This window comes from Chelon labrosus (genome assembly GCF_963514085.1).
Source record: "Chelon labrosus genome assembly, chromosome: 19".
Lineage (NCBI taxonomy): Eukaryota > Metazoa > Chordata > Actinopteri > Mugiliformes > Mugilidae > Chelon > Chelon labrosus.
The window spans coordinates 25,066,090-25,093,189 of NC_140352.1; the positions used below are offsets into that span (position 1 = coordinate 25,066,090).

The 27,100-nt window shown below is 39.2% G+C and overlaps 1 protein-coding gene across 1 annotated transcript in view; it reads right to left on the minus strand.

Moving 5' to 3' along the window:
- Positions 1–27,100, minus strand: part of jmjd1cb (jumonji domain containing 1Cb) — a 105,540-nt gene that overhangs the window by 46,985 nt on the left and 31,455 nt on the right. Inside the window, 1 exon segment of the mRNA XM_084568163.1 lies at positions 13,483–13,677. Coding sequence (XP_084424289.1) covers positions 13,483–13,677 — 195 coding nt within the window.

Genomic DNA, 27,100 nt, shown 5'->3' on the forward strand with positions numbered 1-27,100 from the left:
ATGACTGAACTGTCATTGTTTAAATTGTGTTATGTTCTGTCTACTCTACAGTAAAATAAATCATGCCTACTTCATTACTAACAATGATGACAGCTAGAGACAGCTAGAAACATGAGTCACATTGGTTAGACTTCGTCTGGATTAACCTGGTGAGCATGATGAGAAGTGGGCTACTGGAACAACAACTAGAAATTTTATGGACAGACCCAGAGATTACTGTTGGAATGCTACTTCACAAATAATCCAATAGTAGCTCAGTGTCCCAGCATCCACAAACAACAACTTCTTTCACAACTAGAGATCGACTCAGTACAAATGCCACTGCAAGGAGAGCCTAGAAGGAAGGAGGCTGAGGACTAGTGAGTGTTATAGCCACTATCCAGGATGGAACAACAAAGATCTTTGAGCACATTAGGAGGATGGCACCCTCTGATGTAGAAATGGCTGATATCAAAAAATGGCTGAAAAAGGCTGGACTGGAATACACCACATTAGCAACAATCATAGCAGCACAGGAACAGGCTAAATAGAAGATCAATATGAACACTTAAGTGACCCCCAAACTGGGTGAGTGGCTCCAGCAGCTCCCAGGAACAACATCTGTGATCTTTGAGGACACAAGCTTGAGGAAATGAAATAATAGAGGGACATTTTTATAAAAATAAAAAAATAAATCAAAATTTGGCATTACAGAGCAATAGTTTCAAAACATCTTGGAACGGTTAATAATGTAGTCTCAAAGGGCAACATTTCAGGCGATATTTCCTCATATTGTTGCATAACAACAGAAACAGAAACATGTAAATGCAAACAGCTATAGTAACAATTTGGTTGTATTAAAATAAAGTATATGTGAGCACTGAGAGCAGCAGAGCAGCAAACAGATGTAAAAACAAACACAAGTCCAAATGTAAATAAGAAGCAATGCATGCATGAAGAGTGCGTATAGCCTGATTGATCCTAAATTGTCAGTACGCACAGTTTAAGAACTGTCAAGGAATTCATCAACAATTGCCTATTTCTTGTTTGTTCTTAGGTAAGTCAACTTGTATTTCGTGCAGTTTTATTAACATTTAATAATTTTGCAAAACAAAACATGCATTCATTCATTTCAATTGATTATAATTACTAAATGTACAAATGATACATTCTCTCAAATAAATAAATATTCGCTTAGAATATTTTAGTTTCATTTGAAATTTGTAATTTGTCAAATTTTAATAGGATAATATATGAGCCACCATATTTGCTATTCACTACCACGGCACATAACATAAACACCTAGGTTATATCAGAATGTTATTTCACATCCAACATCATGTAATGGCGCACACATGTCGGTGTGTGTGTGTGTGTGTGTGTGTGTGTGTGCATAAAAAGATGTGTCATCTAGGACACATGTTACAAGTGTGGAGAGTATGTGTGTGTGTGGTCTGGTTGTTAAAATCATATTTAGCAGGAAACGTGTTTTGACAAAGCTGAATTATTTTCACTCTATACTCATTGCAGGCCGCCCATGAATTTGAGAACCTATGTAGAATATGGATTTATCTAAACGTTATTTGCAGAAGCATTTGTTACCTTAACAGAACTGTTACAGCAGAAAAAAGAAATTCTCAGTGTTCACGTTCAATACCGTTATACGAAGACCAACATTCCTCTAGTCTGGAGTGGCTAGGTTCTTTTTATCAGAATATGAATCTGGTAACACGCCATTTGGATTTCCTTTTGGGGACTGTTTCAACAGATACAGAGAAAACATATCTAGATAACTGGATAACAACTGGATAGTCCTACAATCAATCTGAGCCATTTCGTTGTGAATAAATTCTTCTCCGCAACGCCCAGATGACGGGTATGCAGCAATACAGCACATTGTGAATATGCGTCTCATTTGTTTTTTTTAACAACTTAATGCAGTTAATTAATGAACCTAATGTATGAGTGTGTTCAGCTATTTTCCTTACTGTTGTGTTTGTATTGTGCTTACAAGAAACATTTCCAGTATTTTCTACACTGACGCAACAGCTTTATTTACAAGGTTGGACACACCGACCTAACATGTAAAAGAACCACCAACTTGAACACATTACAAAGACTACAGCCAACAGCTAACTAGTGTGTATGTTCTGCGCATGCTCGAGTATAAGTAATTCTCCATAACAGCAGGCTGCAGTAGTCTGTCGTTATGTCTGTGAAGGTCCTCAGTGGGGTCATTGACCTGGGGGTCATCCTACACCAGGGCTATTCAATTAATTGGGAATTGGGGCCATCTCATGAAACTGAGGCAAACTAAGGGGCCAGAGAATAAACGTAATCACAGTAACAAATAAAGAAATTACAACAACATACTGAAGGAGTCAATGTATTCTATTTTGTAAATGCAGAACAACATATGCACAAAGGGTTGCCAACTCCCTGAAAAATAAATAAGGGACACCTCATTGGCAGGGTCAGCCGACCTGATTGCCTTTACCCTTCCCGGCGTGGTGAATTTCTTTTAGCTTTTTTTGTGTGTGGGAAACGATTTTTGAACTATTTGACTCGAACCTGAATTGAATTAGTTGCATATTTTTGAATGATATGAACACGCGCAAAACAAATTATTATTCAACAATTTATAATACAAAATAACAAAATTAACAGAAACCTGTCCTGCTTAACATAAAACTGTATAAATTAATATAAAACAATAAGAAAAGTTCAAACAGAAAGTGTGAGTAAAAGTTGTTTGCTTTGTTGTCTTCCGGTATCTTCTTCGCAAACAACAGTACCTCGATCGACCAATGAGATGAGCAGGATTCCTGCTGTCAGCTCATTGGTCACGGAGCAGGAGATGGCCTGGGAATAAGTTTACCATAAATTTTCACATAAAGTGTCCTGTTGTTTATTCATTCCATTGACATTTTACACACTATTTTTGATTCTCACGGTAATACGGGACAAAGTGCGTCCCGTTTCAGCTCAATACGGGACGCGTACTTTTGTTTCTAAATACGGAACGATTCTGTTTTTTCAAGAGACGGTTGGCAACCCTCTTGATATGGACAACTACTGAACTCATTTTTTTTTTAAAGTAGAGAGAGATATTTTGTCTTGTTAGCCAACCTTTGTGCTTGAAAGAAAGAAGTCAGAGCGGTCAGAGCCAGGGCCCGTATTCCTAAAGATTCTTAGCGCTAAGAGTTGCTCCTAGTGGCCAAATTCTAAGAAAATTCTTAGAATCATGACGTTTTCCTCCCAAAGTTAGGAGTGGCTCCTAGTAAAGATAAAAGCTATTCCTAAAGAATCTTAGCTCTTAAGAGTGCTCCTAATGTGAGATCTGCTAAGAGCAGGGAGGAGGACTTTTAGGAGCCTTAGGAATTTCTTAAGCAGAGGAGAAAATGGCTGAAAGAAGAGACAGGAGAGATATTCTCCAAACACTGAATGACAATCAAGCTTGTTACAATCGCAATACAGTAGTCCCTCGTTTATCGCGGGAGTTACGTTCTAAAAATAACCCGCAATAGGCGAAATCCAAGAAGTAGGCCTAGTCAGCTTTATTTTTTACAATGATTATAAATGTTTTACGGTTGCAAAACCCCTCACTACACACTTTATACACTTTTCTCAATAACTTGCAAACATACCGCACTTCAGTCACACTGCCAGCGATCAAAGATACTGTATATGTAAATTTGGCAAGCTGAACGCATTCTGTACTGTACAAGAGACACCGTACGGAGGAGATCGATTGACAATGGGCTACAGTCCCTTAGCCAATCAGGACGCAAAAAACAATGCGCTGTAAAAAAAAAAAAAAAAAAGCATGCAAAATTGCAACTGTATCATCGGAAATGAAAGTCATCACAACACTGAGGTATTTAGCAACAGGAAAAATGCAAAAATGCAACAATGCAGCAGTGATGACTTGGGGCCAAATCTACGTCTCTAAACACTTTTATTCTCATTGACCAGAAGCAAACACTGTTCCTCTCTCCAGTTGGGTTTCCTACTTCATTTCTTCTCCATTGCAGTTCGGTTTTTGGAAGATTTGAACATCAACCAACACTGCTTCTTCGGAAGCAGTGTTGGTTGATGTTCAAATCTAGACCGGTTAGTAATCACAGAAATTGATGAAAGCTGAGCCATTTTACTCTTGTTAATACCAAATGGTTGAAGTGCAAAATGTTACCAGTGTGGTAAATGAATGAAAGCAAATAAATAGAACTATCAGCATGTGAATACTGTGGTCGTGGCCTTAATCACACATTTTATAGGATACTTTTTAAAGTATAGCGTACTATTTATTTATTTTTATGTAAAGTATTATTTATAATTATACAGTCTTCATAGAGATTAGATTCTGTTATTAAGTCTATTAATTTGACGTCCATTCTAGGCCAATTATCACCAAAAGTGTATTTTTATCTAGCTTCTAGGATCAACCAATCACACCTCTTGAAATGATGACTCATACCTAGCAACGGGGTCAACCACACCTCCTCACTAAGATAAGAGTTTCTGTCCATTCCTTGCTCAGAGTTCTCTGAGAATTTTCTGGAATCACTCCTAAGCTAAGACTCCTAGCTAGGAATTTTTAGGCTAAGTTAGGAGCTCTCTGAGAGGATTCTCAGAATCTTTAGGAATACGGGCCCAGGCGTATATACAGTCAGCGCTCAGAGCGTTGCACTCGAGTGCGAACGGCGACTTTGATTGGTCATGTGCGGTCCCTCAAAATATAGGCCAGACGTGTGTATACCATCTCCTACTGCACAAGAGAATGTACAATTAGCCATAGTCATGCGCTGTATTAGACTATCCATATGTAATAACTACATCACACTGTAAGTGCCGGTACGAAATTCCTCAGGGGCCGGACCTGGCCCGGGGGTCGCCAATTGAGTAGTCTGGTCCTACACCATCAAGCACAGATTTTATTCACAAGAACAGATGATAAGGAGAAGATTTTGTCGAAAACACAAAATGCACACTGGATATCTCTACTGACATGGACTGGGTAATGTGTTAAGAACGAAAGGCTGCCACATCATTGGATAGAAATTATAATTATCAGCCTACAGAGGGCTGAAATCAAGACACCCCAAAAACCCCTATGTGAAAAAATCATGCAGCAGGCTAGTCAAAATGGTACTCAGCAGTTTGTATGGCACTCACATGTTTGTACGTGCCTGACAATGTCGCGGGTATCTGGACCAGGATATCACTGAGCTTGTAGCTTGGATTTAGGTCAGGTGAGCGTGGGGGCAGGTCAATGGTATTAATTCCTTCATCCTCCAAGAACTGCCTGCATACTCTCGCCACACAGGAGGAGGAACCCAGGATCCACTGCACCAGTGTGGGGTCAGACAATAGGTCCAAGGATTTCATCCTGATACCTAATGACAGTCAGAATGCCTCCCCAGACTATCACTGACCCACCACCAAACCAGTCATGCTAAACAATGTTACAGGCAGCATAACGTTCTCCACTGCTTCTCCAGAGCCTTTCACTTGTGTCACACGTGCTCAGGGTGAACCTGCTCTCATCTGTCCTACACCATGCCAATTCGGGTGTTCTACAACAAAAAACAATCAAGCTCCATGGTGCCAGGCAGTGAGCACAGGGCCACTTGAGGATGTCAGGCCCTCAGACGAACTTCAGGAAGTCTGTTTCTGATTGTTTGTTCAGAGACATTCAGACCAGTAGCCTGCTGCTACTGCTGGAAGTCATTTAGGACTTTGCAGTGCTTATTGTATTTCTCCTTGCATAAAAGGAGCAGACATCAGGTTTAGGAACTGAACAGCCAATCAAGGTGATCTCTCTCGTTCTGCACCGTCAATTCGACAAGCTCTATCAACTAGGGACACAGACGATCACTGATGGTCCAATACTGGCCAACAGCCTATCATCAGTTTGGTGCGTCATCCTCATACAAAAACCAACTAGACAATGTTTGCAAGGCTGGATAGAGACGAAAGCCCAAATTAAAAACCCACATTTCTGGTGAGAAGGATAGAGACGTCACTCTTTAAAAAGACTTGGATATTGTTAGACGTTTGGATCTCTGATGAGGATGTTGTTTATTACCTGACATCAAGAAGAACTCACGTAGACCAATAAAAATTTGAGGCACAATTGAAAGGAAATTTGATTAGGAAGCAAAGACAAACCCACAGGCAACTTCAGCTAAAATACAGGTTTCTCCACAAAAAGTAGTGCGGCTGTTTCAAAATGAGATACTTGCGTGAGCTACAGCTGCACAAGGAATTGTTGCTTGTAGTGTGAATGCACCATTCCTGAAGAGAAGCGTGGAAGTACTGACATTACTTCTTCCATACAGATAATGTGTCAACACACATTTTTACAGTATTATAGCGTGTTTTCACATCTATATTTCATTCAAATTCGGGGGCAACTGATACTGATGGTTACAATGCTGCATATAATCTTGGTGCAGTTTGTGTTCACAGGGCAACTGAAACAAAGCAAAGAAAAGGCTTGATTGTTGTTCTGGGGATCGTAAAACAGTGTTCTGTACATGAACAGCATGCTCAGTTTGATCTATCTCACTTATGGAGGAGTCAGACACCTCTGTTAGATGCACAGTAGCACTATTGGGTGCACACTCTTCCATAGACACATCAAGCACACTGCTTGGTTATATAATGATAAACAAGACAATAGCCTGTCTGGTGGTAAACAGACAGAGGCGTCTGTTTACTGCACAGTTTACGACAGTTTTTCTTCTTGGTGCACACTCTTGCACAGACACATTGGATATCAGTTAGCAGTAAACAATGCTCCAGGTTGAGATTGCACCACCCTCTCATCTATTCCAGGACGATAAATATTCGAAGTGCGATGTAAATAAAACAGCCTGTAGAAAATGAAGAATAATGCTACAAAAAAAAGAATGTTCATTCCTTGTAATCAGGGAAACGCTGACCTATCCCACAATGTCCATCTTATCAATGTAACCCAAAGAAACCAAAAATAATGGCTGCTTTTTCTTGAAAAAGGAAAACACAATAAGGTCTCAATTGTAACTAGATGATCGCAAGCGATCATAAAGGGGTCCATGCCGTGGCGAAGTCATCCCCAAGCAGGACGCAGAGGCATAAGTCACCAGTAGTGCCCTCTATAGACTGTATTGCATGAAACTTGGTGGGTTTGTAAGGAGTCATCCACAGATTATTATTGTCAAATGTCAGAATCAGAATCATATTTTTATCAATGATCAGAAGTTTGATTAAGTTTGGGTTTATACTTCACAAAATATTAGCTTTGGAGTTATACTGTGCCAGTTATACTGCGCCACACCATAAAAATTAATTAACTTTGTAATCAATAACCCTGCTAAAGGTCTTTTCAGAACTTTTCATTATCTTTGTCCATAAATGGTACATGCCAAGTTTGGTGAGAATTGGATGAACGGGCTAGGAGGAGTTGATTCTGCTTTGAGGTGCAATTATTTTCAAAATGGTGGAAAAAAATGGCAGGCCGAGAAAGAATTTTGTTTCTAGGGCACACGGTTCTCAAGGTATGAGCCAAAACGCAAACTGACTTATTATAGCGCCACCTAGCTGTAGGGATGTCTATTGACACCTTGACAAAGTGAAATGCCAAGACTTCTACCAAGTTACCAAGTTTGATGCCTTTTGCCCTTGCAGTTTGTCCTGGGCAGACACTTTAGCTAAGCAGAATGAACACAAGGCGAAGAAGAACAAAATCGCAACAAAATCAATAGGGATCCTGCAACTTCATTGCATTTCGCCTAATAATTACCAAATGATTGTACTTGACATCCATTTATTTAAGGAAGGAACAAGTATTTGCTGGCAATGCAACAAATTAATCAGTGTGTAAAGAACTGTGCACGACGTGAACCTTAAACACACAGAAGAAACACACAGTGTACATCCATTGAAACATTTAAATCTCTGCTGCATGAGACTGTGAGAGAAAGGGCAATGGACAGAGCAGATAGCAAAAATTACTCTTTTTGCAGCAAAAAGCAGCAAATCCTTTTTCACAAAACACCTCATCACTCCCTTGGTAGACAGGAAACCCACTGAAGACTCATTTCCTCCACACAAACACACATACAGAGAAGTAAATGGGGAGGTGCGAGCACTTCCTCCCATGTGAGTAAAACAAAATGAGAGGAAACTAGACCAGTGACAGATTTGCAAAATATGTGTGTACATTATTTTTTCTCTGTAAACAATATACACCTAGTAGTGATTTTTTTTATTTATTTTTTTCATGAGAGTAGGGGAAAGGTCCCTTTTCTTCTCTTTAGAATGACACAGCACAAGCTATATGTCAATGATGAAGCAAGAAATGTCGATCAAGGTTTCAGGATATCTTTTGGCGAGGGGAATAAAACCCCAAAAATTGAAAGTTTCACACAGTATTGTTACAGCAAATGCACTCATTTCATAGGAACGCAAAAGTACACACACATCTGAAAATTGATTTAGAACATCAAATTTAGAAGCTCAATCTTTAGATTAGATTAGATTAGATACTTTATTTATCCTGTGTGAAACTGGGTGTCCAGTAGTTTCATCGCATTGAAACGGCTATTAAGACATTTAAGTTATATAATAATATGAATATATAATGCTGTGCAAAAAATATACAGCACTGACAGCAATGACCAAAGTCCTGTTGTTTCCTCATGGGGAGACATTGTATAGACTCATGGCCTGAGGGACAAACAACCTCCTCAACCTGACCGTGGAGCAGGACAGAGACAGCAGCCTGTCACTGAATGAGCTTCTCTGCCTGACTATGGTGTTGTGTAGAGGGTGGTGGACTGGAGTTTGTTCAAGGTCCTTCCCTCTGCCACTGATGTCAGGGACTCCAGCTCTGCCCCTACTACAGAGCCTGCCTTATGTATGTAGCCATGAAGTGCCATTCTACTTAGTGCTGCCTCCCCAGCACACCACAGCGTAGATGAGGGCACTTGCAGTAGGTACTCAGTGATTATTTTCTTCTTTCTGGAGATGGGCCTTACCACAGTAAGACACATGGGTCTAAAATGGTCTCAGTGTCATCTTCAGCTGTGGCTCAGTAAGTAGAGCGGGTTGTCCACAAAACAAAGGGTTAGCAGTTCGATCCCTGGAATATTGCCATTTCAATTCAGCTTCATGTCTAACAAACAAATGAACTGTATTATGAAAGGTTGCTTTTTCCAGCATGAAACCATTTGTATACTTTTAGCTTTCCACTTTCAAGTATCATGGTGGCCCTTGAGCAAAGGTAGGAGGCCTCTCCCTAAACCCAATCCCAAGGAAGTGGCAAATCTGAGGTGCCATGTTGCTCAGTGCATGTGGGTGCCGTCTGTTCATTCATTATGTACCATTTTTGTCTTGATTTAGTCTCTCAATTTAGAGATACAAAACTTGGCACCAAGCAAACAAGAACAGATGTGCAAAAGATGATGGTGCTGCTAAAAATTAACAGACAAAAAGAGAAACTCGGCCTGGCACGCTGTATGGCAACCTGACAAAATACCATCTTGCTACAACAAGGTGGAGTGATAAACTAGCAGAGTCCAGACATACAGTAGCTACCGTTTCACTTCTCCCTCTCTATTTTGGTTTGATACATACAGTACCTCTTAGTTAAAGAAGAGACATTGTTGAGACATCAAATGGGCTTCATGATTACACTGTATTCCTTCCATTAATCATGTAATAGAAGGAAAATGGCCATTATACTCCATAACCAAAAACTACTTCAGCTAACTGTTCAAATTTAAGCTAGAGAAAGACAGTCAGTCAAACAAACATTCAATGGACCACAAAGCAGTTACTTCAGTAAATGTACATATAAACTTGCCACCATGACCGTGGTCAAGAGAAAAGCAAAGGGCTCTATAGTGGACAGAACAGACTGCAGTGTATGCAGTGTAATGGTAAGAAAGTGGCATTTCTTTTCAATGATAATCGTAATGTTTGATCGCTGGGCTTGGTGTAAAGTATTTTTAAGTCAATAGTCTCAATCCAAGTGAATCACGAGTTATTGGTGTTGAAGTCAAAGATGCGACCTCGAGTCATCAAATTTGTGACTTGGGTCTCACTAAGGGGTGTGCTGATACATCGATTATTAGATTCATCGTGATGCGACAAATGACGATTCGATAGTGCATGCATAAATGTTCAAAAACCATTATTAATAATTAGTAATAGTTTAAAACCTGGATCTTTCGAGGGATTCGGATCATTCTGAGTCACTCACTGATATGAGCCGAGATGAGACTGGCGTTAGTGTCGTAGTACTCGAGACCGGTCTTGGTCTCGAGACCGGTCTTGGTCTCGAGACCGGTCTCTATGAGAGAAACCCAAAGCTGTCTCTATGCCAAGTGATACAAACATATTAGTGCACAATAGAAATCCATAGTTTTTGGTACATATCCAGAGCACACTGATCTGTTCAGTCCACAGGCCTGAGACAAAGACCAAAGTGGAGAGAATTCACACGATAGAGAGATAAATGACAATATAAGAAAAGAGACAATGAAAAGAGTATGTGAGGGAGACAAAGAGCAAAAACAGTCTGAGGCAAAACAATGACAAGCATGAATAACTGAAAAAAAATTAAAAAAATAGGAAAAAGAAACACACACAGTGTATGTATTTGTGTATGGGGATCACAGGGCTTTAGTTATGCAACAATGTAATAACTACACAAGCAATCTGCTGGGTCTGCATGCCTGCCGTCTCTGTGTGTGTGTCTCTTAATGTTGACCGATAAACTGTATTTTCATTGTCCTTGTAATATCAACAAGTATACACACATTGCAAAATACTGCCTCAAGTGCATGACAGCTGACATAGGCTCCAGCCACCCCGCGACCCTTCACTGGACAAACGGCTACAGAAGATGAATGAATGAATGAAAGAACAATATTTCTGAACATCTCAGATCTTCTTCAGATTGGGTGGGACTAGTGTCTGTCAGTGTCTGTTTTTAGGCGAGAGTCTTCCAGTGTTCCAACAGGACTTCTCAAAGCATGTGTTTCATGAAGCAAGAGTTTAACTAGGAACAAAGTAAACAACCCAAACCTTTTTCAAATGTTGCTCCTTTGATAAGAAATGAAGACATATATATTTTTTTTTTTTTGTTATTTGATGGCCAAACATTTTAAAATGTATGTGATGTGATGCTGTTATGCAATGAATTCATGCATATATCTTTCACATCACACGGATTACAGCCTATCCCAGCTGTCATCGGGCGAGAGGCAGGGTACACCCTGGACAGTCTATCGCAACCATTCACACTCACACCTACGGCCAATTTAGAATCACCAATGAACCTAACCAGCATGTCTTTGGATGGTGGGAGGAAGCCGGAGTACCTGGAGAGAACCCACGCAGACACAGGGAGAACATGCAAACTCCACACAGAAAGGCCCCAGTCAGGACATGGATTCAAACCCAGAACCGTCTTGCTGTGAGGCACCAGTGCTAACCACCACTCCACTGTTCCGTCCAGCTTTTATTTTTATTTCACTGAAATTGGTTTAACATGATAGAAAATACATACTGAAATGAAGAAAGAGAGAGGAAATGATTGCACTGGCATATTGACGTGACTAGTTAAGTTAAAATGTAATATGCAAGATTTTGCCAGTGTATATTTTTAAGTCAACACCATCTCATCCGTTAAATTAGTTTTTAAGTTTGCGATCTAAAGTCAACTAAAGCTCAGTCTTGATTCACTCTTCATGCTGAAACTACTGTCATGCTATGATGTTAATTGTAGTTAGACTGGAGATAAGATTATATTAATATCTGTAGCTAGTCAATTACATTTGCGACCAGAGATATTGCTGAGCAAGAAAGCAACATGAAGACTTAGTATTTTTGTGTGTGGGGGTATAGATACAGAAGTTTTTTCAGATGTTTTGTCTAATGGCTAACTTTAAATTTATTTGAACTTATCATGTAACTGTTATTCATTTTAAAATGAAAGCCACATTAACCATTTTCTTAAAAAAAAACTAAAAAACTCAGGCTTATTGCATCTTTTGCCACTTATGTGTATGTATGTGTCAGAACTAGATTTTGGCAACTAACAAAGTGAAAAAACTGAAGGAGTCAGATGGAGAGAAAAACGTGTGCATGTGTGTATCTCTTTTAACTTGTATGTCCCATGCGTGTGCCAGATGGCGCTGTGCTATTACATAATCAAAACAGTGAACAGTGATCAAAACACATACTCAGGAACCGATAGGCACACACACAGACATGCACACTGTCAAAAGTTAATTCCATCACTTTTAGGAAATAGATCTTTCAGCCCGAGACAGACACAAAACCATTTAGCTCTGAAGTTCAACGCCAGTTTAGTAGGACCATCCCTACACAGGCCACAGTCATCTTGAGTGTGTAGGATATAGTCTATGCCTCAGAGAAATTATACGGCATTCAGACTACAACTACAAAAACACCACAGCAACCACAGTGCCACCACAGCAAAGCACATGTGTGATGACAGAGACACAGAGCAGACTGAGAATCATCAGAGGGCTGATGCTTGCTCTCGCTCTCACACACACACCCACACACACACACACACACACACACACACACACACACACACACACACACCAGAGAGAGACATTCTAATAAAAACAACTGTCAGACATATACATTTAAACTGAGGTTTCATCTTTATGCTCCAGTGGTCAGTTCACCACATTCAGTCATATTCAGCCACGTGCTCCAAAATAGGCTCTTTGGGTCTATCATTTCAGCCATTAGCTCCAAGTCTGGTATCAAACAGAAAATCAGATCCATTGTTATACAGCAGCAAATGTAACTGCTGAGAACTGAGTAACAGGGAAGTCCTGACTGCAGTTCACTATATGTATCAACAATGCGTCAACATAACCGATAATGTCGATAACATAAATGCATCAATTTTAGAATAAGTCTGTTTGGGGCAATGTTTATATTCATTATCAATTATGGAGGGTCACGCTGCCAGCCATTTGGAAAATTAAACTTCATCCAAAAAAGCCCAAACTCAGTCATCATTCAGTGTGGCAATTGCTCAGAACAATTAAAATGGATGCTTTGTAAAACTGAAACAGCCCACCACAACAGCAAAACCACCACGAACAAACAACTCTAAAGATATCTTCCATCCTCAAGACAACAAGACAGAAGCTCAAGTATTTGGGATATCTGGAAATGAGAGGGTTAAGAAGAATTTGAAAAGAATAATAAACTACCAAACACAATTAGGAGAGCGCAGAATAGATGGTAAACGCAACGTCCTCAGAAATATACTGAGACAGGCTCAATAAAACTGATAGAAGACAAGACAAAGTTTAAGTGTGGAAGGGCTGGCATCTAAACAATCTAAAATAATGAACACGTTCTCTTCAGTACTGTGGTGAATACGTAAGGACATAGTCAACTTGTTCATATGGCTGAGTGCTCTTTATAATGTCCAGCCTGTAAAAAGAAAACAAATCTTACCAGGCCAGGCCACTGTATGTGTTTGGCCTTCGTTCCCTGCAGTAAGCCTCCTGCTCCTCCTCCTGCTGCTGCTGCTGCTCCCTCCTTCCTCTTGGCCCAGACCAGCTGGTGCTCCAGTAGAAACAGCTGGAAATCCTCATAAACCTTCACCCACTCTCTCTTCTCCCACTCCTGGTCATCAAATTCCACATATACCTGCATACAACAGAGAGAAATGACTATTAATAATTACAGATAAACAAGCATAGTTTAGTACTTTCCTAGACTTGGTACAACCGGGGTGCGACATTAGACTGACACAGCAACATTTCAGGCAACCAACTCAGATCTAACAGCTGCCTTTCATACTACTGACAATAGTATCCTCATCTCCGGCTTGGAGAGCTAGGTATTAAAGGTACTGCTCTGGAGTTATTTTGGTCCTACCTGTCTGACAGAAAATTTCTCTGCCAGCCTCAGAGAGTCTATATACTCCTCAGCACCTCTCTCTTGTGGAGTCACTGAGGCTTATGTTCTCATGTGTTTATGTGTGTCATTGAAAATAGGCAGCTGAGTCCCCAGGAGTAGAACTACAGAATATCACAAGTGAACTAAAGTGTCATCATGTTTCACTTGAGTGCTTTTTTACATATGAATGGACATTGATATTGAGTAATAAGTATCTAGGCTCTGTTCACTCCTGTTCACATTAACAGTGGGTGGTTTGAGCACTAGTGACCACTTGTGACTGGATCTTAGTTCTGCACTCTGGTATTCACCTACATCATTTAGGAAGCATTCATTAGCAAAGTAATGTCACTGCTGCAAACACCTTGCTTTGACATGGCTCACATTTAAATGCTACATCTAATCTCATGTATAATTAAGTTAGTGTTTCAATATAGATGCAATTAAATGTATGACCACACAGTAGAATCTGCGAGTTCTTCGAAGAAAGACAATGCATATTTGAAGTACATGATGTGAAATGGAATTTGATCATGAGCAAACCTGTGAAAAGTGGGTGTTATACAGTCAGCGCTGAAAGCAGTGCAATAGTGCAATACAAAAGCAAATGTATATCCGCCTCAGTTTCAAAATAACAAATATTCCTTTCGAAATTCAGGTTTCAATGTTACAGAAAAAATTTCCCAACATGCAGTGCCGCATCAAAGTAAAATCAAACTACAATATTATTCTTTACTATTTGTTCATTCAAGAAAATGAGCCAATATTACAGATCTATGAGGAGAACAAGTAAGTGCATTACAAGAGTCCATCTGTTAAGAAGTGTTTCCAATCAATGTAATGAGACTCAGGTGTCGTTCAGTGTCCCATTTAGTTTAAAACAATCAAGGATTTGTCACAATCTGATCTTCACAACACATGTTTGTGGAAGTGTGGCAAGGACAAAAGAGCTTTCTGAAGACCTCAGAAAAAGAGTCAGGCTAGAAAATACACCATCAACAAAACCATCTCTAAAGCGATCAACAAATCAACATTCAGACAGACTGTGAACATAGGGAGGAGATCTAAGACTGTTATCCTCCACAGGAGTGGTCAACCAATAAAGATTACTCCAAAAGCAAGATGCATAATAGTCTGAGAGATCACCAAGGACACCAAAGTAGTATTGTGTGGTTTAAATGAGAGGTTCATGACTGGAGACGAAACACTCCATTCCAACATTAGAACTTCAAACATGGGAGTGGTAATGTCCTTGTCTGGGCCCGTTTTGCTGCATCTGGGCCAGGATGGCTCGTCATTGGTGGACCAATGAATTTTAAATTTTACCAACAAATTCTAAAAGAAAATATTAGGACATCTGTCCATAAGCTGAATCTGAAGGGAAACTGGGTAGACCCCAATAGTCCCCAACGACCCCAACCAAGTTCATGTGAGGAAACCCACCAACATCTGAAACGGTTCTGTCCTGAGGAGAGGGATAAAATTCCTCCAAGTTGCTGTAGATGACTGATCAGAAGTTAGCGGAAACATGTAATTGCTGTTATTGCTACACAAGAGGGTCACAGCAGATACTGATGCATGGTTTCACATAGTTTTGCATTTCACATACACAGTACGTAACGATCAATTTTCTTGAACAAACAAATACACATGTATAATTTCTCCATTTCGTTAGTTCCATTGGGTTCTCTTTGTCTACTTTCAGGCCTTCCTGAAATATCAATATCACAAGAATGGAACAAACAGGGAGCCCAGAGAAACAGATCAGAAGAGTAAAAACAACTGGAACTGGAGACTACTTGTCACTGACTGATTGAATTATTGTGTTATACAATTTTTAAGACTAACATCTAAAATATTATTTCTGAATGGCACACAATCTACCCACACAACCTTTGTGATCTATCAGCGGATCACGAGCCACGTATTGGGCACCCCTGCTCTAAAACGTCAGTCTTCTGACTTAACACTTTGTGTGAACCCAGGGTGGTTATAACTTTATATCCTTGAATAGCAGTAATGTGCTGAATGTCACACTCATTCCATTATTGAAATAACAATTTTTAATATAGATATTACAGAATTCAAGTAAGGCTGCTGCCTTTCAATTCTCTATGTACATGAACTATGTGTTCTTGTAATTCTCTGAACAAACATTGCCACCACATATCAATGGGATACAAACTGGTCCATATACATATTTTAACATCTAGCCCAGCCTGTAAAGTATGTATGCCCATGCCATTAAAACTATTATTGGGCCCCATAAAGAGACAGGAAATGGGTAACCCAGTGCTGGAAAAAAGAAAATAGAAAAGAAACACAAAATTCCAACAGCTCACTGTAGAACACACACATATAATGTCATCAGTAATCATCAAGGTATCATCAGTTGATGATTATTATTATTGCATTTCTAACAGATTTTATGTTTGTAATACCTGTTCTAAGTCTACTTAAATGTTTTAGGTTTAGTTTAGGTCATAATGGTTGACTACATTTTTTTTCTAAATAGATAAATACTACAACAGTCAATATAATGAACATACTGTATAGTCTAAAAACTAGATACATGGCCTCATTTATTACATTAGATTGTGCATTTCACTCTCTGTCAAGCCAACGAGGGATGATAACAGTGAAATAGAGATATTTCTGTAGGTCAATCTGTTTACAATCTGTATACAATCTACTGTAGCCTGTATAAAGATGGACAACAGAACAGCTCCTCAAAAGAGAAGCCAAAGCAAGTACAGCTCCCCCTGGTGAATGGCAGCAGTATAATATGCTCCACTCCTCCATGTTATTGGATGGGACTTTCATTCATTCATTCATCTTCTGTACCCGCTTATTCCTGTTAAGGGTCGTGGGGGTCTGCTGGAGCCTAACCCAGCTGTCATCGGGCGAGAGGCGGGGGTGGATGGGACTTGGACCAAACTAAAAACATTAAATACATGTCACATAACTTTTTTTCAAGGACTGTTCCAGTCATTTTAGGCAGTTAATATAATGCTGATGCATTCTCAAGTCTCCATTCTTCTGATAAATGTCGTTTTAGTTAGTTATTTGACGCTATAGAAAGAGGATGTGACATCATGATCTCTACAAGTTGCCATGCCAACCCATGAGGCGGCTCCGTAGGACCGTGAGAGTTGGGATAAAAAAATGACAGTGTATAATCCAACGTTTCTTGCTTTCTTGGTTCAACTGGCACCGTCCCATTTCCCCCGGAAGTTAGAGTCAGTTTGGCAAATACAAGGAACTGGGGATGCATCGTCCATATTTATATACAGTCTATGGTGTGTACACACAATTGAGTAGTAGGAGCTGTTAGTCAAGTCTTGATCCTGCAAGCTATCAATACACATACCTAAGTCTAAGTTGTGTGTCATAACTCTGAACAAAAACATCCCTATCAGAAACACATGCACACACATGCTTGAGTGTTGCTACTTCAGTGTTATGTATGTATGTTATTTAATTATCAGCTTTTCAATTACGATCACGCAAGCATAAGTAAAAAAAAAAGAAAGAAAAAAGAAATATACCTTCTGTATGAAATGGAGAGTGAGAGATGCACACAGAGTACGCAGTGTATTCATTCAAGGAAAACACAAGCATGGACAGGAATGGGAAAATAGTGTCTGGTGAGTCTGTTGCTATAGTAACCAGAGGCTGTGAGCATTGGCCATGGACACGCACACACAGCTCAGTAGACTTCTACGAGCCACAGCGAGTAGATACAAGAGAGAGGGAGAACAAAGGAGAAAAGACGCCACACTTCCACCATCACAACAGGCTATAGGCAACTGTTCTCATGGGCCGTTGATGGAACCACTTAAAAGACACTGACCGAAACAAGACAAGAATGAAAATGACCACAGACTCACGTATATGAGTACACTGTACTGTGCCATGCTGTGCACATTATGTGTTTTGGATGACAGATTCACAGGCCCAGGGCAGCTGAAAATAAACACCATATTTTTTAATTTTAGTCATATACTAATCATATTCAATTTAGAGTTACATCCTGAATATGGTCTCAAAGTGCATATAATTTGAGGCTATTCACATCCAAACTGGAAGAAGCTCTTTAATATGTAGCAACATCCTATTGAAATTCTTTAGTTAAAGAAGTCTAGTTTAGCCTTTAGACTAATCAGAGAATGGATATGGGCATTCTGAGGGTGCCCTGTGGTGTCTGGCAACAGAATGTTGTTGGTAGGTCCTATGTGTTGAGGAGAGGGGTCTCTGTGGATCAGGCTTGTTCCAGTGCATCCCACAGACACTTGATCAGTTTGGGATCTAGTGAATTTGAAGGCAAGGTCAACACCTTGTGCTGTTCTTCATGTGTTTTGAGTTGTTCCTAAACTGTTTTTGTGTGTGTCTGTGTCAAACTGCATCCTGCTGGGGATGACTGCTACCATCAAGGAGTGTCATTGCTATGGGGTGGGGGTGTCTAGTCTGGTCTAGGTGGGTGCTACATGTCTAAGTAACATCCACATGAATGTCAGGTCCAAAAGTTTCCCAGCAGAACATTGAATCGTCACAAGATGGTCACTGTTGTTTACTTCTCTCAGTGGTTTTAATGTTGTGGCTGATCGCTATATATCTCAATATTTTTTCCAGACAATTCCAAATCAAAGCCACAAATGTATGCAGACAATTTTATATACAGACTGCTGTACATTTATATATAATGCTTAATGCTTTTGTTTTTTATTTGATTTTATCATAGTTAAGCAGGCTATATGTCTGGAGTTATTTCCAAGTGTGGCATTTTTAGAGACTTCCCTTTAGAGACTTCTCAGTGCAAGTGATTCAGAACATGCTAATGTACTAAAAACAAAACACAAAAAGTCTGGGTGTCCATGGAGGACAACATGAAAATGTTTGGGTGTCCATGGAGGACAACAGTGGTGAATGCTTCATTCATCCAAGTGAGAAACACTTGCCATGAGGTATACATATCATTATCTAATTAGAGTTTAGAGAATTAGAGAGATCAGGAGTGTTTTGATTGCAAATGGCCAGCTTTAAATACATGCATGAACACACCCATGATGCATTAAGGATGCATTTCAGATTGGATCCCTCAAATCATCACCAAGATCCCATTCTCTTATAAGTGTGGACACACAATGTCTCCTGGCCACATTGATAGACCACCTACTCAACTGATGCTCTGTTGCATGAGCAGAGTTTTGCTCCATTCATTCAGAAAAACACTCAACCGTTAATTTTGAATGATAACCTGAAACGACAAAAGCAATGCAAGTGATGTCTGTTCATTAGTAATGCGAGCGTTTTAAAATAGTCTTCCCTTGCATCTGTTAAGCCAACTAATAATTACCTAATAATGCAATAATACTAAAGTGGTGTGTTTATTAACCTTTATTACTAGATGTATTTCTGGCACTGTTGCAAACACCAACAGCAGTGACATTACCCTGTGTATCATCAATTCAAAGTGGAAAAGACTTCACAGGTCATTACATCCCATATTTGCTGCTACTTGTTGCACTGACACGGTGATAGGTAAAAGTCAAGACCTGAAAATGTTTTGATAATCTGCTAAAATTGTTATTATTGTGCCTAACAGTATATGAGCCTAAAGGTATTTTGTATGCATATATAGGAATACATGCATCGATTATTTTTTATTTTTTTTAATATGCATGTTTAGTGGTGCAGTGGCTTATAATCTGCCCATCACTATCAGCTGCACAACTACTTTCTGGATGGCTGGCGTAACAACTGCCAGTAGCCAATAAGCATGAGACATGAAAGCACACAACCAATGCGGAGAGAACAGACAAAGCTGGCTTTTAAATAGAGCACCAGCATTGTTACTACAGAGAGGACATGACAACGTTAATATCAAGACATGGCCAGTTTTGTTCATCTCCATCCCTTTTTATTCCACCAGAAAGTACCTTGATATAAAGAGTCAACAATCTTAAATTGGCGTCTCTGGCCTGGAGTTGTGTGTTTCCATACTACATCTGTTGTCGTGGTCTCATCAGCCTGCCCAGTCTTCATGGAATCCTGCAGTTATCCACTCCTACCTGAATGAACAATTCTCCAACCTGCCTATGATTCCTCTTACATTTTCAAACTGTCATGTAACATCATCAGTTTGTATCATAAGATTCCACATGTACACTTTAGTCAGATATGTGTATCTATGAGGCTAGGTCAGGCTGGGTTTTTGTAAACCGTCTTGAGACGATTTGTATTGTTACTGACGCTATATAAATAAAATTGAATTGAATTAAATCAGGCTGTCTGCAATCCTCCTTTCATTCTGCAGGATCAATGTTGTGTTTTTTAATCCTTTCTGATGACTTCATAAGGTTTTCAAGAAGCTACATAACCGTCATGCTTTCCTTTCCATCACTCTGTCCATCTTCAGCTCCAGCCTTGTTTCGCTCGCACACGTGCACACTATCTTGCTTGTGAAAAACTCAAATCCAATTCACTGAGCTTGGCTGCACAGAAAACATGCAGGCTAGCTAAAAAGACTTCTTTATCTACGTAGCCCCCAACTCATACACAAACATGCACAGAGAATAAGAAGAATGCACATACACACAAAATTAGTGAGTTGGGGTATTTGAACCAAGGCCTTCCCACCACCATGTTCAACAACAGAAACACTGTCTCTCCAGCTGGAGAGGTTACTTCAGACCCAATATCACCACAAACAAGCCCAGTCTTGAACATGCACTACTTGTGTTGTACTTGTGTGTATTAATTTACTCATCAAAGAAAATGACCAGAACATACTGAGGTTGGCAACTGATAAATCTTTGGAATGTGATTTTCAATTTTTTTTTTTATGTATGTTGAATATTGAATATTTTATTCTTCTTAAAAGCACCACTGTGATGGGTATTTTGTATACGGCATATGACAATAAATGCTATTCTATTTCTATTCTATTCTTTTCACCTACCCCAACACCCACCTAACACTGCTGTGTCAGAACGCAGTGACTTATTTAGTATAAACAGTACGTGAATCTATAAGTCGAAATGAACTGGTAACCCTTATCTAGATGGTGTAGTTTAAGAACTTCCGGACATCTCACAATTTAAAAAAAAATAAATAATTGAAAAATTATTATGATTATTCTAGTGTATGACATAGGTCAAGAACACTTCAATATATCTCACTTAAAAATCTGGACTAAATGGTGTTAATATTTGGTGCTAATAACAAGGACATTGATGAAAAAGATTTGAAAAGATCTGACTGATTTCTGCATATGATGGAGGAACAATTGCTTGAAATGTCTGGTGGGGATGTGCATAATGCTGCTTCACGAGGAGAGGCCAAACCAATATTACAAAATAAAAAACTTATTTTCTGCAGTGTCTTAGAACAGAAGTACCAGAAGTAAAATAAGCAAAACGTAACAATAAATAACTAAGCAAGCGGGTATGAGGGTGTTAAGGGCTATGGTAATTGTACACCTGAAAATATTAACTTCTATAAGCAACGCAAAATAATTTATAACTAACTAGCTCGAAGTTAGGGATTTTCATATTGCTAGTAGCATACTTGGCTGCCTGAGGGATAAAGCTGTGACTGCTGCTCAGATTACATTGTCTGTGGGATTATTTTGAAAAAGCGTATTTAAAACATACGATGAATGTTACTTGATAAGATCAAAGGAGATGCATTTTTTAGATGGGCAGCCAAGAGGAAACATGGAAGACGAATGTGCAGTGGCTTCCGTCAAACCCACGGAACAGATTAAGAAAATGTTGTTTTTCATGACATTACAAGTGTTACCCCCTATACTGAATTAAGCCACATCTTCATTAAATTACTAAATTCCCTTTTGAGTGTTGGTCAAAGGTCAGTGTTATTTACTTCACCTGTCAGTAGTTTTAATGTTGTGGCTGATCGAATATTGGTAGAAAAAACTCACAAGCAACATGTTTTTTGTTTAAAATAAGACAACAGTGTAGGAAAATAGATCAGTGCATAGAGTCACATTCAACACTAAATGCTTCACAGGCTAAACACAACTATTAAAACAAGCAGTGAGTAAGATTTTTCCTTGTGACATTAAGTGATTATGTCGAGAAAGGAGGTTAAAGACAAGGATAAATATATGTTACTAAATTTAGCCAATGTCATTTTTTATATTTAGAAACATGAGTTCTATATAAAATGAAGAGAAAGACAAATATCCTTATGCCTGCATTGTTTTACCTGTTCTCTCGATTATAACAAATCCAGTCCCTTTTTATCAGTTTAAATATGGTTAAAGCTGCAATACAATCCATGACAGACAGTCTTCCATTTGTTCAAACGTGATAAGAGCTTCCATCTCTTTACTGAAAGGTTGTTTCCTCAAAAGGACTTAATTTCACAACTGAGGATTAAATTTGACAGCTACAGCCCACTGACATTTTCTAAACTGGGCGATACAGGTTAAACTGACTGCATGAATCTTGAAACGGCTCCCCAGATGCTGTTGGCTTGCATCCCCTGGTGATTGGAAGAAAACATAGGAGGATGAGGACAGAATTCACCTATCCAAACACAGCAAGAGTAAGAGGAGAAAACACAACAAAAGAAAGAAATCAAAGTAGGTCAGCTGTGGTGATGTTCTATCCAAATACAAAAAACAGAAGCTACATCATTTGATACATCATCTGTCTGGTGTTCAGCCATTCTGCTCTTCATTGGATCTGCACATGTACTGCTTACATGCACTCTGGGTTTCAAACTGCTCAAATGCAATGCATCAGTGCTACCTAGTCGTCAGACTGAAACAAGACTCAACTATTTTCATAGTGAGAGAGAATAGAAAACAGACATTTATCTCATAATTTTAAAGCAAAATTTTTCACATCTTATGTGAATACATAATCAGTGTTGATGGTAACTGCAGTCAGGTGAAGAAACAAAATATTCTGTGTGTGCTGTATTGACAGGAAACAGTTTTTGGAGTTATCCAGCTCACATAGCCAATATCGCATTGCCAGCTCAAAACTATTTTTTTCCATTACTAAAACCGTGTGTTAGGGGTGTGCATACTGCAATCATGAAGTAAAACACTGAGGGACTCAAAAGATCAACAATATCACTGAGTGTTGACAGATGTCTGTATTACTCCAAACTTCAGTATGCAAATCTATGGCCTTAAAATGGTCTAACCAGGTTAAAGTCCAACACAACAGAGACAGACACACAACACCGCGACGAGAGAAGAGGGGCTCCGTTGTGGACGTTCATTGGGATGTAAGTAATTTGAAGGCGAGAGATAGAATAAGAGAGCAGTTGAGCTGAAGTAATACCCAATGACAACATGAAGAGACATCCCCTCTCCTACAAGGTCATCTTTGTCAAACCCACATGAGAACCAGAGAAGACTGTGAATGATACACTGTGTGTAGACATAGAACACACTACAGAGATTCAAGAGTATGAACACATGGACATGCAGGAGAAGCAGGAACATAGAAAGAATAAGATAAAACCTAGTAGACAAAGAAAAAATAAATGTGTAATATGAGCCGCACTGAGCGGAGTGATGTGGCCCAGCATTCCCTCCTTAATTCCTCCTTCGTCTACACCATACGAAGGGTTTGGGCCCAGGAGAAATGACGAAAGGAGGGGTGAAAGGAAGAGAGGTAAGGAAAAGACATATCCAAAAATAGTTCCAGGTTGTTGCACACTGACACAAGTCAAACAATCCTTCTGAACCACTGATTTCAAGCCAAATCTATTTCATGTTTAAAAGGTTCACACATTTCACTGGAGTCACTGGAATAAACATATTCAAGGTTATTAATCAAAGTAAACAAAGTGGGAAAAATGACAGGAAGATTAAAAGGTGAATTTAATCATATGGAGCAAAATAAATTTGCTTAATAAAGTTCATAACAGCAATTGTATCTTTGCAATTTATCAGTACATTAATCTATTTTCATGTCACCTGCCACTCTGCTGAAAGCCTACTGGTTTTGACTGAGGATGTTTCAGTAGTGAATTAATCCACATATGGACAAAACTGTAATTCTAGAGTTTAACCCTGGGCTTTGTGGCAACGTTTAGGCTGTCTGCCCATAATTTGTTATCATTTGTGGTTAGGTCAGATTTGTGTCTACAGGGATCAAATACTCTAATTTGGATCTTATTTGCCTACATAACTTTCCATTGATTTTTAAGCTCTGCAGACCACGTAAAGTCAGACGTGCTGAAACATTTGAGTAACCAGACATAAAAACTAACAATAATTCAGTTCATATAAAATCTTTGACAGTCAATTAATAATCAGTTGAGCAAAAACTTAAAAGGTATCCACCAACGCTGCCATTACTTCTTTTCCCTTTAACACTGTACATCCTGGACACACAAGCACTTGTGTGGTTGTAAGGTTTTGTTTATACATGGTCTAACAACATTCACTCAAATGCCATGAGATCTAAATCTAAAAAGAAATAAACCAGTAAACTACTGGTGTTAACAGTGACTTTTCTCTCTCTGATATTTTTTCTTCCTCACTGCATTTTCCTTCCTACCTCCTGTCTCACTCCATCTCGACTGATAATACAGATCTAATAATAGCCGAGTTGCGAGACAATCGTTCTGTGGAATCTAGGGCAGCTGCAGAGAAGTATGGGAAAATCCCTCCTGCCCTATCCAACATGCATGCCTGCGCACTGCGCCTGTACTGCATACGTATGGTAGTACTCAGTTCAAGAAAGCGTTGGGAAACAGCAGACGGTCAACATTATAGCTCATACTCTGAATTATTGACCAAATCTTAAATTTGACACGCTCCTTGATTAAACAGTCCCAATCATACCGAAAGTCACATAGCTTTATGTGTAGTTGTCTTGATCCATACAGGAGGGAAGTTCAGTATGTGGTACTGTTCAGCTTGGTACAAATGAACCCCTAAACATGTACATACACATAAAAAACATCAATCAAGTTCCTCTCTGACAGGTGTAGGCCAGCTGTGGTTTGTTACATAGACTGTATATAAATATGGACAACGCATCCCCACTTGCTTGCACTGGTCAAACTGACAATAGTTTCCCGGGGATATGGGTGGCGCCATCTTGCAACTTTGTCTGAGAAGTATTGTACGAGAGTGAAGTCATGCAGAGGCGCGATATCGATGCCCACCCTTCCGCCAGACTTACTATTCATTATTAATTAAGCGGTTTTGTTTAGTTAATACTGCACTTCGCTCTACCTCCATTAGTTGCAAAGAAATGTTGGATTATACACTGTAATTATTTATTTATTTTTTCCAACTCTCACTGTTGCAAGGGATCACTTCTCGGAGCAGTTGGCATCCCAACTGGTAGTAATCATGATATCACATCCTGTTTATATAACATTAAATAACTAACTAAGAAAAACTCAGAAAAATGGACACTTGAATATGCATCAGTATTATATTAACTACCTAAAATGTCTAAAATACACATGCGTAATGTTTTTCAAGGATGGTTTCAGTGTTTTAGTTTGGCCCAAGTCCCATCCACTAACATGGAGGAGGTGGAGCTTATGACCTATACTGCAGCCAGTCACCAGGGGGTGTTCTACTTGCTTTGGCTTCACTTTTGAGGAGCTGTTCTGTCCATATTTGTACAGTCTATGGTTTGTTAGCACAACAATGCTAGCGTTTTGTAGAACTTAAGCAAGAGGATACATTTTGATCTAAAGTGGACAGAAACTGTGCCCCTAATTATGATGGCCCAACTTTTAAAAACTATTTATACAGTATATGGCACATAGAATAAGAGCTTGCGTCTTTAAATTACCGTAATAATGCAGATATTGGATTTATGGCCAAGTGGCAGCAGCCTGTGCCGTTAATGTACATGAAAACTAAACATAAGCTGTTGAGACGTGGTATTCTATGGACAAACATATGAAGATTGAATACAGTATCTATGAATACAACATATTTTTATTAAGAAAACTTAACTTTCAATCTAACTTTCAATCTTGCTACCTACCGCTTATAAAGTTAAGCTAGTTCATGTCACGTCTGGACTCGTCCAGTTTTTACCAACTCTTTAATTTTTAATTTTTAATTAACTGTAAATCCTCATGGTCTAAAAAATCAGATGCTTTGAGGAGCAATAGGAAAAACAATGCAAGCACAACATTGTTTGAAACATGCAAAAATATTTCCGATTCCATGAGACCATGGCAGAGTAAATTAGACTCTGGCGGGCCGCCATAATATTAACATTGTATGGGAAACACCTAAATGCATGTGTTATTGGGGCTGAGCCCTGCTATAGGAGTCCTTAATAGTGTGCATTTCAGTCAGTCATTTTGCTTTTCTTGTATAAACAGGCAAAAGCTGCAGTCGCCCAGTTACTCACTGCCTCAGCAATCTCAACAATGGCCCAGAGGGAGAGCTTACAACAGAGTCTTGACAGACTATAACCTCAAGCTTTTAAACCTGACCTGCTTAGCTTTCAAGCCACTTATAAATTAGCTCCATACAGCTTAATTATTATTATTTTTTATTTATTTTACAGTATGCTTGACAATCTGTAAGCCAAGGCTATTCAAGTACAAATTCAGTTGGGCCAAATTTTAATATCAAGAACTGAGCCTGACCAGATATGTTAGGTGCCCAGTAAGCAGCTGGTGATGACAAATTTCAAACCAAAAAAGATCCATGTGATGAAAAATATGCACTTTTTATTCATAGTTAAATTTGGTAACATGACAAAGGCACATCAAAAAGTGCACAGAAAACCAATAATAGAGCTATAATTAAACAGACCCTCTGGGAGGTTTGTCTGAAAACTGTGTGTTTCTCGATGTGGTGCCTCAGGACATTGTAAGCTTTAGGCTGGTTCAGACCTTGTATTCGGATCCGATTTGGGCTACCTGATTGCAAATGGACTGCATAAAAGACAGGAAACATTGAGAGAGCCATCTCTGACTACATTTGAAGGTGGTCTGGGTCACATTTAAGACTGCCTATACTCAACAGGGGTGCTCCTGTGTCAGCCAAGTTTTGCCTGATTTATTCGGGGGAAAAAAACACCACTATTATAGAGTGTGATTGTCACATTGACCAAAGTAATCACTATTATTTATTTTTCAGTAATCAAGCAGCTCTACTTGTTGGCAAGCAGCTACAAATCTAGTTGTTGGTTGTGCA